Below are 13,572 nucleotides of genomic sequence, written 5' to 3' on the forward strand. Positions count from 1 at the left end.
CGTTAGCACAGACATGAGAGTAGGCTATATTAACAGTGGAACTAGAATTCTGTAACTATTAGAATTACCATACTGCTCATTCTGACGGTTCTTATATAAAACGCCATATTGTCACAACATATTTACATTTAGAGCTGTTATTGAGATATTAAAATTAAGCTTTGAATGTCTGGCATCATATTTAATTACACCATTACCCTAAAAATATCAGCTTTATCAGCAATATCAGCAATATCAGCCTATAAATATGTAGTTAAGATACTAAAACACTTAAAGGCTTGGCTTTCATTTTCACTTTCAAACAGGAGCTTTTTAACAGCACAGAATATGCTGTTTTGAAAGATATCTAAAGTAAATTGATGTTTTTGCCATCAGAAAGTTTTGTTTATGGTAGCAGGAAGTTGCCAGGCAAGAAAATGCACACATATTTAAAGTCACAGCGAAAAGTATTGGACATGCATGCAGTCATTTTGACCAATATGGTAATTTAAGGCAGAAATGCTCAGTTCTTTACTGTTTTATAATAAAAAAAAATAACAATGTCAGAAAGAAATACACTGATAGTTAGAAAACAGCAGGGTGTTATAAATATGTTAGTTTTATTTCAAAGAGTTATAAAATTACAAAAATTAAAAACTCTCTGTGTATCTATCCACTCAAACCTTGCAGATGAGTGATTAATCCGCTGATAAATCAGCTGATTTGACGATGTTTTTAAATGCTTTCTCCAAAGCTTGAAACGCTGTCAGTGATGTAATCAGCACACAAGCAGCCAATAGTGTTCAGCTTTTTTCTGACGACTCCTCCCTCAAATTTTCATTGGCTGTGGTTTGGTAGCTTGAATGAGCTGATGGGGAATGAGATGTTGTCAGATCATGTAGTGTGTGACCCCCCTTTTGTGGATCGTTCACGGAGTGTTGCGTAGTGTGAACACCACAGAGATCAAAAGACACAAAGTCAAGTCATGTAGTGTGAACAGCACAGCAATCTGCTGATGTTTAAAATTCTGTAGTGTGAACTAGGCTTAAGCGGCAGGCGGCAGCGGCGATCTCACAACTGATGCATGATAGACACGGTGGAGAAAACTCTGCAGACACGCGCTCGTTTCTGTATCCAAAAGTAATGCTGTAAAACAGCCGAGAGGAGAAGAGAAGCCACCCCAGCAGGTCAAATGGGCCACTGTGTGTGTGTGAGAAAGAGAGAGAGACAGAGACAAAGCGAAAGCGAGAGCGAGAGAGAGAGAGAAATGGAGTAGGCTACTTTCATTCTCTCGATCTCAGTGAAATAGGGGCTATTGTTGTATATGTTAGTGAAAGACTGATCCAGCAAACACACACAGTGAAATTGTGAACAGTTTATGAGTTTTAAGTAGTTAAAGCGCTGTAAATACTCGCGATCGCCTCCCTCGTGACAGAGCGCATATAAGGTAAATGACGTCAGTAATAACCGGTTATGATTATTACTGAACCGATACTGAATTGTCCGCGTCTGCATCGCGGTGCACCGAAGAAACGATTAATTTTGACATCCCTACTTTTTGAGAGTTTGAGTATGTCATGGGTGTCAAACTCAGTTCCTCCACAGTTTAGATTTAACCCCAATTTAACAACTTATTGAGCCCTTCAGGCTTGTTTGATGTTACAGGTAAGTGTCAGAGCAGGGTTGGGACCAATGTACACATACACAAATACACACACAAAAACAATTACACAAATACAGACGTAAACAAAAAACACCCAAACCTACACAAATACACACATACACGAGCAAAAACACACAATTACACAAAAACACACAAACGTACAAAATACACACACAAAAATACACACATACTGTACACAAGTACATGTGTATTTTTGAGTACTTGTGTTTTTGTGTGTGTATTTGTGTACTTGTCTTTTTTGTGTATGTTAGTTTTTGTGTACTTGTGTTTTTGTGTGTGTTTTTGTGTATGTGTGTGTTTTTTGTTGTGTGAGTTTCTGTGTGTGTATTGTTGTACGGTTGTGTGCTTGTGTGTGTTGTACTCGTGTACTCGTTTTGTTTGTGTACGTTTGAATGTGTTTTTGGTTTTGTACATGTGTATTTGTGTACAATTGTGTGTGTTGTGTACTTGTGTGTATTTGTGTACATTTCTATTTTTATTTTTGTGAGTATTTGTGTGTATTTGTGTATGTTTGTGTGCATTTGTGTATGTTTGTGAGTTTTTGTGTACTTGGGTATGTGTACATTTGTTTCTGTATGTGTGCATTAGTGTATGTTTGTCTTCTTGTGTATGTGTGTTTTTAAGTATGTTTGTGGTAGTGTACCTGTTTGTTTTTGTGTACTTTTGTATGTGTAGGTTTGTGTTGTTTGTGTATGTGTGTATGTGTGCATTTTTATGTATTTCTGTACATGTGTTTGTGTATGAAAAACACACAAGTACACAAAAAAAACAAAAACGTACACAAAACCCTGTGAAAATTTCCTTGCTTGGATAGTTATCAGAAAGAAAAAAAATTCAAAGGGGGGCTAAAAATTCTGATTTCAGCTATGTGTGTGTGTGTGTACATAAGTGTTGTCAATCAATCAATAAAAATTTTTTTGCATATAAAAGACTGAAACTTTTACATTTTTGGCTATTTAAATGTAAAATAATGTAAATGCAAGACAAAAACTATTTAAATTAAAAATATAATTGTTTATTAGAATTTTTGTTCAACTTGGAACACAGATTTCTTCATGTAAACAACATACCCAAAATAAATAAATTTATAAATTTATTACAGAAATTAAAACATAGGCATATTAGTGCTATTTGAATTTCATTCATTTTCTTGTCGGCTTAGTCCCTTTATTAATCTGGGGTCGCCACAGCTGAATGAACCGCCAATTTATCCAGCACATTTTTTACGCAGCGGATGCCCTTCCAGCTCTGGGAAATATCCACACACACACTCATACACTACGGACAATTTAGCTTACCCAATTCACCTGTACCGCATGTCTTTGGACTGTGGGGGAAACCGGAGCACCCGGAGGAAACCCACGCAAATGCAGGGAGAACATGCAAACTCCACACAGAAACGCCAACTGAGCTGAGGATCGAACCAGCAACCTTCTTACTGTGAGGCAAACGTGCTTCCCACTGCATTACTGCATTGCCCGCTATTTGAATTTCAAAACAATCAATGCCAATAAAGAAAACATTGATTTCCGTGTTGGATTCTAAGTGGACTGTAAAAAAAAAAAGCCAAAATACAGGCATTGCAAATACGGAAATTTGAAAATTATAATAAGTATTGAATACAAACAATTGTTCTGATTATGCATTAATTATAAAGTAGAAACAATTTTGCTTAGTCCCCCATTCAGACAGTTGCTAAGACAGTCCAGTCTGTTGACATTATCGTGGGACAATGTGGACCTTTTCTTTTGAATGATGTGAGCTGAGAGTGAGAACAGTCTCTTACAAGCAGGATCACTGAATCAGCATATGCATTTATGCATGAAGCATCAAGAGGTACATCAAAGGCATGCACTGGTACGCATTGTCACACCAAAGACTAGTTCTTACAGGGACTTTGGTCACACCATCTAAACATTTACAGTTTTTCTCAGTCGCTTTGGTGCGTTTCTCACAACACTAGTGCATTTTTGCACAACATTTAATGATTTTTTCAAAACATCTAGTACAAACTGCAAAACCTAGCTGATAACCTGCAAAAGCGCATCACATGCTCAAAATGGATAGTTCATTTCTCAAAAGCAAGTATTGATGTCAATCAAAGTGTCAGTGTCATCAAAATGAAAAGTCCTGCCAGCATTGTTTATGAACAAGATAGTCAAATGTCTTTGTCATGTTTTCATTATGACAGTTTATTCTCTACATTTTTTCAATGCAAAAAAAGTCTGTAGCACAGTATACTATTATGTATACTATTAGCACAGCCATTTGAAAACTACAGTAAAGTTAGACATCACTGCATTTAGTGAGGTATCTAAGTACAAGACACTGAATATCTATGTTTCACATTTTTACTGCATTTGCTCTTTGCAATCCTAATTTATTCCTAGCATTGTGCAAAAGAATAAACACACCCTCATTTACAACAAACATAAACTCCCTTTAGGTAGAGCTGTGCACAACTGTAAACAATATTGCAGTACATATTGGAACTGAGCCTACAACATACACAGGTCTGTAAATCATTCATCAAATTGTTCAAATTTAAAAACATTTTAAGGAAAATAAAGATTTTAATTTGTTTAAAAAAATTTTTGCTTGACAGATTCTGACAACTAGTTCAACATTTTTGTATGTAATGACTCAAGTAATGAAACGAGGACTATTAGTTTTATATAGAATGACTATTCAGCATTTACAAGTTTAGTTCATTTTGACTGACATGACATAAGCAGATGATAATGTTATAAACAGCAGAGAGTTGTATGAAAGCAATTGATGCATGTCCTAAAGCATTTGCAATTTGTTGAAAAGAATGAGAAACTGCTACTAGGATGTGCACAAATGACTAATTGTTTTGAGGAATGCATTACCTGTTGTGCAAATGTAAATAGTGTAGCGAGAAATGCACCAAAGCGACTGAGAAAAACTGTAAACAACCTTTAGGCATTTGTTCTTGTTGCTAGGAAATGCGTGCGCGCATGCACACACACACACACACACGCTCGCAGGACAGCGCAGCCTGAGCGACTCCCTTCAGACTCAACAGGCATGATCATGTTCATAAAATTTGCTTAAACTAAGCGTTCTAAAGTATGACTGTATTTCACAAGGATTCTGACACAACAATGTGAAGCAGACGCATTACAAAATTTGTGTATAAGGGTGAAACACGTCAAACTTAATGACACATTTGAGGACTCATGCTGAAAGGCAGAGGAATGTGCTGTCTTTGACAGCTCACAACATCATCTATTACTTTCTGAGTACATTTACATGGACACCAATACTCCGATTTTAATATGATTAAGATTATACTCTTATTAAGAGTCTACCATGTAAACAGCGATTTTTAATTACCTTAAAGGACCACTGAGTAACGAAATGCAGAGGTTTTTCTTTCTGTTCGGCATGCGGTATCAAATTCCATTAAAACAACATCAAAATATTAAAATTGAATCATACGAAATTAGATGAAATTCTGGAGGAAACACTGGATAACCCAATGTGACATTAATTGTTTTCTACTGAAACTTTCCATCAAAAAGTGCTTCCTTGGTCTTATCCATATTTCTTTGTATGTTGAACACATGTCGACTACAACAGAAAAAAAAACTGCAATTGTGTGAATTTTTTTAACACGTTACATATTTCAAATTAATTGCATGCGTTAACACACTAATTTTGACAGCACTAATACACACACACACACACACACACACACACACACACACATTCTCAAAACTTTACATACCTCTTGAAGAATTTGTTTAAATGTGAATTATTTGAACAAAATATGAGAATGTTATTTAGTACTGTCCTGAATAAGATATTTGACGTAAAATATGTTCACACATAGTTCACAACACAAACATCTAGCTGAAATTATTAAAATAGTTTGTACACATATATACACTTTTACATTAGCATGCATGTGTATGTTTGTCTCAGAATGTTACCAGTGAAAGTTTCAACTCTATTCGTTCACAGCAAATCATCATAGTTTACCTCATTTGCTTTCTGCATGGATCCATGAGTTTGCATGGCCTGCCCTTTAGCAGGAGTCCTGGTCGTCTGCTCATTTCTCAACTTTCTCTCAGTTACAGATGCGCCTCCTCCATCTCCTCCATCAGAAGAGCCCATGTTTGACGACACACAAAATCCGGCTGCTCCTCCAGAAGGCTATGAGGAAGAGGAGTCTTCTGTGGTGGAGTACAGTGACCCGTATGCTGAGGAAGACCCACCATGGGCTCCACAAACATACCTGGAAAAAGGCAAGTTTGAAGATTCAGGTTAAATGCAATTTTGGTTGTTACTTAAACATTTAAAGGAGTAAGTCAGTGGTTTAACTGTTGTCTTAGTTTATGAATCCTTTTTCATGTTGCACTTTCTGCTCATTTTCACACAATAAAAAAAAAAATCATCATTACCCCATTACAATTTAAGTAGATCACAAACCTTTAAAATATGCCATTATTATGGTATGCAATCATAATTTTGATTCTTAATATTTATCAATGTATTTCATTTTTTAGCAAGTTTTATTTGATTTTGATAAGAGTCTTCTCTTATTTCTAAGATTATTCATTCATTCATTCTTTCATTTTCTTTTCAGCTTAGTCCCTTTATTAATCTGGGGTCAGGATATTAGGCCCTGTTAACACTGCCAGTTAAATGCGACCCAATTATAGTTTTTTTCCTCAAATGCTACAGATCGGATCAGTTCTATGACTGAGTAAACACAAAAAAACGCATGCATTCGGATATTCAGAGATTGGTTTCAGGCTTCCTTCATATGTGAAAATAAATCAGGTATGTGACAATGTGACTATCATGTAAACAGGCTGATCAGATTTATTGAAGAATTTCTGTTTGTAAATCATTAAACCTGTGACAATGTGGTATTTGTTCATGGTTTATTGACGTAGAAGGAAGAGCGTGTGTGCTCATTTCAGACCCACTTCTCCTCATTAAAGCCCACCACAATTTGCTCCCACCAGACCTGAGCTCTCTTGTACCCACAAATTCCTCTAAATGGTGGAGGACACCATATATACACCATAGGCACAAGCTGCGATAACGACCCTATCTCTCCTTAAAATCATTATAAAGTTGGGTGAACTTCGCATATTTCGCAGAGCTAAAAGCAAAAAAATTTCTTGTATCGTGGCTAGTTTGGCACAGATGCTGGAACCTGCCTTTACATATGCGCAATATCGTAAATTGTAAGGCAAGTGTAAACACATGAATTGGATACGGGTCACAATTAAAAGAACGTGTAAACAGACAGGTAACAAAATCAGATATAGGCAACAAATGATGCTCGGGATTGAGCATCAAGACCTGACAGTGTACACTTGACCTTAGTCTCATTATTTTTTACTGACCAATCAATAAGAGACTATTGATACATTTTCATTTTAATAAAACAATATTGATTTGTAAATCCAAAGATCAGAATCTTTGATTCTAGTCTAGTTGATTGAAGTCTAGTCTGTTTTAGTTTCTGTATCAAATAAAAAATATAATGTTAAACTGAACAAAGCCACAATTGGTTCATTACAAAGCTAATTTCTAATTTCTGTTTTAAATTTTTCTTTATCTGCACTTGAATTATGAGTGGACACTCAGAATAATATTACTATTATTTTTCATTTTTCTTTGTTTCAGTGGTGGCAATCTACGACTACGTACGGGATAAGGAAGATGAGTTGTCTTTCCAGGAGGGAGCCATCATCTATGTGATTAAAAAGAATGACGACGGCTGGTACGAAGGCGTGATGAGCGGCACTACGGGACTTTTTCCTGGAAACTACGTGGAGTCCATCATGCACTACACAGAGTGAGCGTGTCCTCTGTCCCACACCAGCGCTGATCTGCAGAAAAGTGCAGAAGTTCAGAAACAAGTGCTACAATGGAAGAGGAAGCAATATGAAGCTGAACATCCAGACTTTGCACAGACGACGTTTAGGGAAATGATAGAAATAACAAGTTTACCTTTAAATGAAGGATGAGGAGTTTGAAGTTGGATATGCATAAGCTAGATTTGGAGTGGCTATATTTTTCCACATTTGCTCATTCCACAGAATTTGGAGGGCTGTGCTGGGGCTGACAGATTATTTGTGGGGGGTGATGGGTAAAGGTGTGTTTATGATGCCGTTTACATTCTGGTCACTTTTGAAAATGGGAAATCTTTTCTTTGAATTGAATAGAACATGTTTATATGTAGAAGTTGCTTTCTATTTATTACATGTTGTGACAGCGTAAGGTTTTAAAACGACATGTTGAGACAGCTCTGTAAAGTGTTTTGATTGTTCAAAAATGTTTGATTTATATCTTTATTCTAGAGTCTGTTTCAGCTAGTTTGAAGAAACAGCAAGTGGATGTGACTGAGACCAAAGTGCTTGAGACTGATGGTGTCTGACCTGTGCCAGGCTTGTTTACACAAAGGTCTCACTGTGGTTTTACTTAATAAATGTGTTCCCCATGAGAATCAGTCAGCCCTAATACACATGCAGCACCAGACATATCTAATCACCTCATGAACTTTCAACAGCTTTGTTTTAAATATTGTGTAGTAACACTAACCGATTGGTCAATATTTGATAAGTGTATGTAGTGTTTCATAGGCTGCATGCTTAATAAAAACTAAACTTATTTACCTTTCTTTTTTTCATTCTTTCACATTTTATTTACAGGGTTCCCACAAGGTTGGTTAAGATACCTAGTTAATACCCTTTTTGTTCAAGCAAACATAACTGTAAATTAACTAAACTTGCAAAAAGTTTATAATTTATTAAATTTATTTTATTTTAACATTGAATAGATCATTTTATTTTATATACATTAGTAAAAAGAAAACATTGCATCTTTTATCAATAGTTTATACAGTGTAAACATGAACTTTTAAAGTTTGTGTATTTTTTATTAAATGGAAAAAAAGGTGAATCGAACTGCCTCACACCAAAAAAGATGTCTGGAATAAAAAATCTAATCAATTTATTTATAATGACTGGCTATTGCAGTGATTATTACTTTTTAAATGGATAGTTCAACTGAAAATTGTCATCGTTTACTTATCCTTGTTTCAAACATTTATGATTGTCTTGTGCTAAACACAAATAAAGACATTTTGAAGAAAGCTGTAAACCTGTAACCATTATAGGTGCACATAAAATCTGCCACAATGATAACCGGTTAGCATAATATTTTTGAAACACAGTCCCTCCCCTGCCGACCAAAACCACGCCTCCTGAAACACAAACACGCCCACCTTAAAGATGACTGCAGACAACTCATTAGTTCCTGTCATTCGCCAGTAAGGAAACTTTATAGTACTACAATTACAAACAAAAGAAGTGTATTATATGTAGCAGGTTTTCAGTTATGTGGTTAGCAAGCAAAACTTGTGCAATATTACAAGCATGCAAGGATAGCTGGTCTCACTCTCTCACACTTTTACCTAAAGCTGTATGCTTAGTGTTTGGCCGGAGGCATGCAGGAATTACACTCATTACTAAGCCAAACTTACATGCTATTTCAGATTAATATTTAGAGTAGCATAATAAACAATATAGGAAGCAAGTCACAGACTGTCATTGTTCAAAAATGAACCAATGTGAATATAACAATGTGAAAGCAGGCTAGGTGGAATAATGCTATTTACTGATGTTCTTGTTGAACTAAATCAAAATCTGCATTATCGATGCTGTAAAAGGACCTTATGGAACTGAAAATAGTCACATCAATCTTTCGCCGGGAGATTTCAGTGGCTGAACAACACTTCTGTGCATATAATCCATTCATAACACAACACAATCTACATCAGCTTTGCATGGCTAGAATAGTTTTAAAACAGAACATTACCTGTCTAAAAGAAATACTTCATTCGTGGTGTCAACCTTTTTCCAGCGTGCAAAAGACTTTAAACCAGCACAACAAAAAAATGTTTCTGAAGACAATCACCTACTGCACCTTTAACTTCCATAGTAGGACAAATTAAAGCCAGGGCTACAGGTTACCAGCTTTTTCAAAATATCTTGGTTAACATAAAAAAGAAACTCTAAGGTTTAAAAAAAGTTGAGTAAATGATGACAGGATTTTCAGTTTTAGGTAAACAATCCTTTTAATTCTAACTGATGCAGTGTGTAGCTTTTTATTTACTGAACAAGCATATTTGCAGATTGTGAAAGCAAGACTGATTATGCGAGTTAACACACCTGACCTGAACCACCTGAATGTCTTCAAATATTTTCACAATTTCAGGTCCACAAGTCTTCAAGTTGGAATATGTCCATCTTTGAGATTCAGCTGTGAAGGGACATCTTCTGCCATGCCGGTTCAATAATTAATAAGTTACACACTGCATTAAAGACTGGTAGCCAAATAAAAATAAATAATTACCCCAATCTCAGAATCAATATTAATTTATTAATAACTATTATGTTAAAGTCATAGAAGTTTCTATAGTTAACCTGTAGCTATATCTGTCTACAAAATTATTTTTGTTTTGTTAAGTTTAAAAACATTTCTGCTTTTATTCTACATTAGGGGTGTTCAAACTCGGTCCTGGAGGGCCAGTGTCCAGCATATTTTAGTTCCAACCCCAATTAAACACACTTGAACCAGCTAATCAAGCTGTTTAGGTACACTAGAAACTTCCAGGCAGGTGTGTTAAAGGAAGATGGAGCTAAACTATGCAGGACAGCAAGTTTGGACACCTCTGTTCTATATTGTTAATTCACACGCAGCCTTACCAGACAAATGCAAACCAACATCTAGTAATCACAATCATTTAAAGTATTAATCACAAAAACAGAGGGAACCCTGTATTTAAATAACACCTTTTGTTCCTCATTCCTTTCATTTTAAGTTTAAGACATTCACATGACATGGACAGCAGGTTCAAACATTACAGTATTAGTTTGGGTGCTCTTTCAATGTTTAAGCTAAATATATATTGTGCCATTCTGTAATGTTATTTAGACGTATATAAGCTACTATGTAAAAAGACAATCTTCATTTCCTTCTTAAACTGTAAAAACAGTTCTCCATTTTGCAGGTCTTTATCATCGCCATCATGAAATTAAATTGAAGTCTCACCTTAAGATGGAGGTTCTTTAAAGTGGGGATCCCTCACTCTAGCCTGCAGCAATACCTGGCAAATTGTGAACTGTTCAGAAAGCACATCACTGCGAACACAACAGAGAGATGATAAATATTTCTATTTTAACATAAATAGTGATTTTTGCAAACAATACCTGTTAAGTGGATATTATTGTCTGCAAATGTGTGTACATATGTCTGAATATAAATATCAGTATTTCCACCTGTAAGAGAATTAAACTAACTGTGCCAAAACTCTAAGGGTGTGTTGTGTTCACACTTTAAATTTGATTAAAAAAAATGGAGCTCTGCAAGTGCTGTTCCCTAAAATAAACATGAATGCTGTCATAAAAGTTCTTTAGGTAAAGTTTTATGAACTGACATTGTAAACATAACAATAGTTCACCCCAAAACTGAAAATTATGTCATCATTTTCTCACCCTTCACTTGATCCAAACCTCTTTGTCTTTCTATTGTTGAACACAGAAGAAGATATTTTGAAGAAAGCTGAAAACCTGAAAGTATGACCGAATACTGTTATTTTCTTACAATGGTAACCTAAAGGTTATATGTAGGGCCAGACAGGATCTGTGGATATTTTTAGCTATTTCTGCAGAGAATTTTGTAAACATCTGTGAATTTATGTGGTATGATTTTAGGTGTATCATAACTACAAGCTTAATATATGAAATAAAAAATAAAACATCTTAAAATCTATGTTTACAATGCAAATCCAATTAGATCCACTTATAGGTAAACCTAGCAAGTCTCTTGTATAATATATCTTCTGAAAGACAGAAATTATTACTCTACAAACTGTATTGTAAATCAATTATATGAACATTTTTATTACTATTACTATATCACAAAAATTTTTGTGAAATTAATTAATTAATATGAACACAAATTTACAGAAGTACAAAGAATCGATGACAGGCTAAATATTCTGCAGATATCTGCAGATTTCTGTGTGCGCTGATTCTGTGTGGGCCTTATGCACTGGGAAAAATGGTTTATAAAGTTTATATATACATTTATAAAACTTAATAATATTTAATATTAAATAATAAATAGCCTAGGCTACTAAAATCTGCTCTAAAGGTAAAACTAAATAAATAACTACTCGTGGCACATGAACATGTAAAGCCTGCAGCTCAACAAACCGTTTACTGTGAATTGTATATACTTTGTTCACATGGATAATTGAACATTAATCAGATGATGTCATTATGCTGTTGTGCCGCCAGCCAATCACTGCATTGCTGATCATAATTTTGAGGATGGATAGATCACTCCTTCACAACACGTGCATCAATCTCAGATCAGTTCAGGACATTTTTATCTGATTTGCAAACTTGTTTGAAGAACCAAATTATCCACAGATCAGTTATCAAGATTAAAAGATCCAGGATCTGTCAAATCATCAAATCATTTAAGCAAAGTACAAAGAACAGAGCCCAGGACTAAATGTTTTTGGGGTTGAGATCAAACTACAAATGTAAACACTCTAAAATATATAGATGATCTATTTTCCAGTACTACAGAGTGGGTAAAAAATAACTAGGTATTGAAGTTCTAGGTATTGATATTTCTAATACTACTGTATTAGCATGTACCATATAAAAATGAATTTTAATTTACTATGGTCTATTTAAGATTGTCATCATGAACCCAGTAATACAACAAGGTAATGTAACCAATAAGTATTGCTTTATAAAAACGTGTTCATAAAAAGTGTGCCTAATGTCTCTCCTCCAAAATAGCAATTAGTGTGTTAACACTGTACTGATGAAAAGCTTTCTGTTTGACGTCTCCTCATGAATTGTGTGTATTGATGGGAGTCGGTAGTGAAATGTGGTCTCCTCAGATGGTGTTGTTAGAGTGCAGAGCTCTCAGTATTTGGGAAACACGCCCATGTTCATTTCAGACTTACGTAACTTGGCAGTGAGCAGGGGTCCAGATGGTTTGAGATGTACGTAAGATTGCTGGAGGTTTGCACACTCAGACGCCCACAGGCTGTGAGACACAAGAGGAGGAATTCAGCTGTGGAGATACAACTCAATGAAACCAATATATTTAGATTTACTACACATCAAAACACATTACTGTAACAAATATACAGCTAACGACAGACTGGCAACTCACTGACTCTCATATAAAAAAAAAGAAAAAGACACTGACACTCCACGATAAACCATGCATAAACAATAGCCTCCACAAACCTAGTGGTGTTTAGTCTAAATACTAAGTAATGAATATCACCATTTTCAGCATTTTTAGATCATATTTAATATTCAGTTGAGATCAGGAACAGGAAGGGTTATACAGTATTTTAGGAGATAAGCTTTTAGTTTGTCTAGTAGCAATAAAATCATGCTAACATGGGTACAGAGATGAGATGATTTCAAGTTGAAGTATGCTGTCATACATTTAATTTTGTAATATATATATATATATATATATATATATATATATATATATATATATATATATTTATATAGATAGATAGATAGATAGATAGATAGATAGATAGATAGATAGATAGATAGATAGATAGATAGATAGATAGATAGATAGATAGATAGATAGATAGATAGATAGATAGATAGATAGATAGATAGATAGATAGATAGATAGGAGTATGCATTAGTTGCATGAAGCAGCGATGAGAAATACAGTATGTTTTAACTGCATTTATTCATCTCTGTTGACATTAGTCAAATTTAAAAATGATTATTCTTTTTTTACTAATACAACATTTAATACTTTCAAAGTATGTTGGAACTAGTATTAAAATGTACAAA

General features: G+C 34.8%; 1 protein-coding gene and 1 long non-coding RNA gene across 43 annotated transcripts in view; one reads left to right on the forward strand and one right to left on the reverse strand.

Annotated features, from left to right (window-relative positions):
• The window catches only part of abi2a (abl interactor 2a), a 58,887-nt gene extending 50,562 nt beyond the window's left edge, over window positions 1-8,325 (forward strand). For 24 of the 25 annotated variants that reach the window (XM_087267051.1, XM_087267055.1, XM_087267060.1 and 21 more), the window contains 2 exons: window positions 5,764-5,937; window positions 7,334-8,325. In XM_087267051.1, coding sequence (XP_087123177.1) covers window positions 5,764-5,937; window positions 7,334-7,509 — 350 coding nt within the window. In that variant the 3' untranslated portion in view covers window positions 7,510-8,325. 25 annotated transcript variants of the gene reach the window in all.
• LOC147835260 (uncharacterized) overlaps window positions 1-13,572 on the reverse strand; it is a 50,078-nt gene that overhangs the window by 31,441 nt on the left and 5,065 nt on the right. For 9 of the 18 annotated variants that reach the window (XR_015499263.1, XR_015499267.1, XR_015499266.1 and 6 more), the window contains exons 2-5: window positions 12,702-12,784; window positions 10,766-10,854; window positions 7,358-7,539; window positions 5,672-5,927 (exon numbers count right to left, since the gene is read on the reverse strand). This is a non-coding gene — a long non-coding RNA (uncharacterized LOC147835260). Of the gene's footprint in view, window positions 1-2,135; window positions 2,912-4,249; window positions 5,928-7,357; window positions 7,540-10,765; window positions 10,855-12,701; window positions 12,812-13,572 lie in introns of those variants that run through there. The other 9 variants (XR_015499260.1, XR_015499259.1, XR_015499265.1 and 6 more) reach the window with 6 other exon arrangements.

The sequence above is a fragment of the Danio rerio genome, chromosome 9, assembly GCF_052040795.2.
Source record: "Danio rerio strain M-AB ecotype USA chromosome 9, GRCz13ab, whole genome shotgun sequence".
Taxonomy (NCBI): Eukaryota; Metazoa; Chordata; class Actinopteri; order Cypriniformes; family Danionidae; genus Danio; species Danio rerio.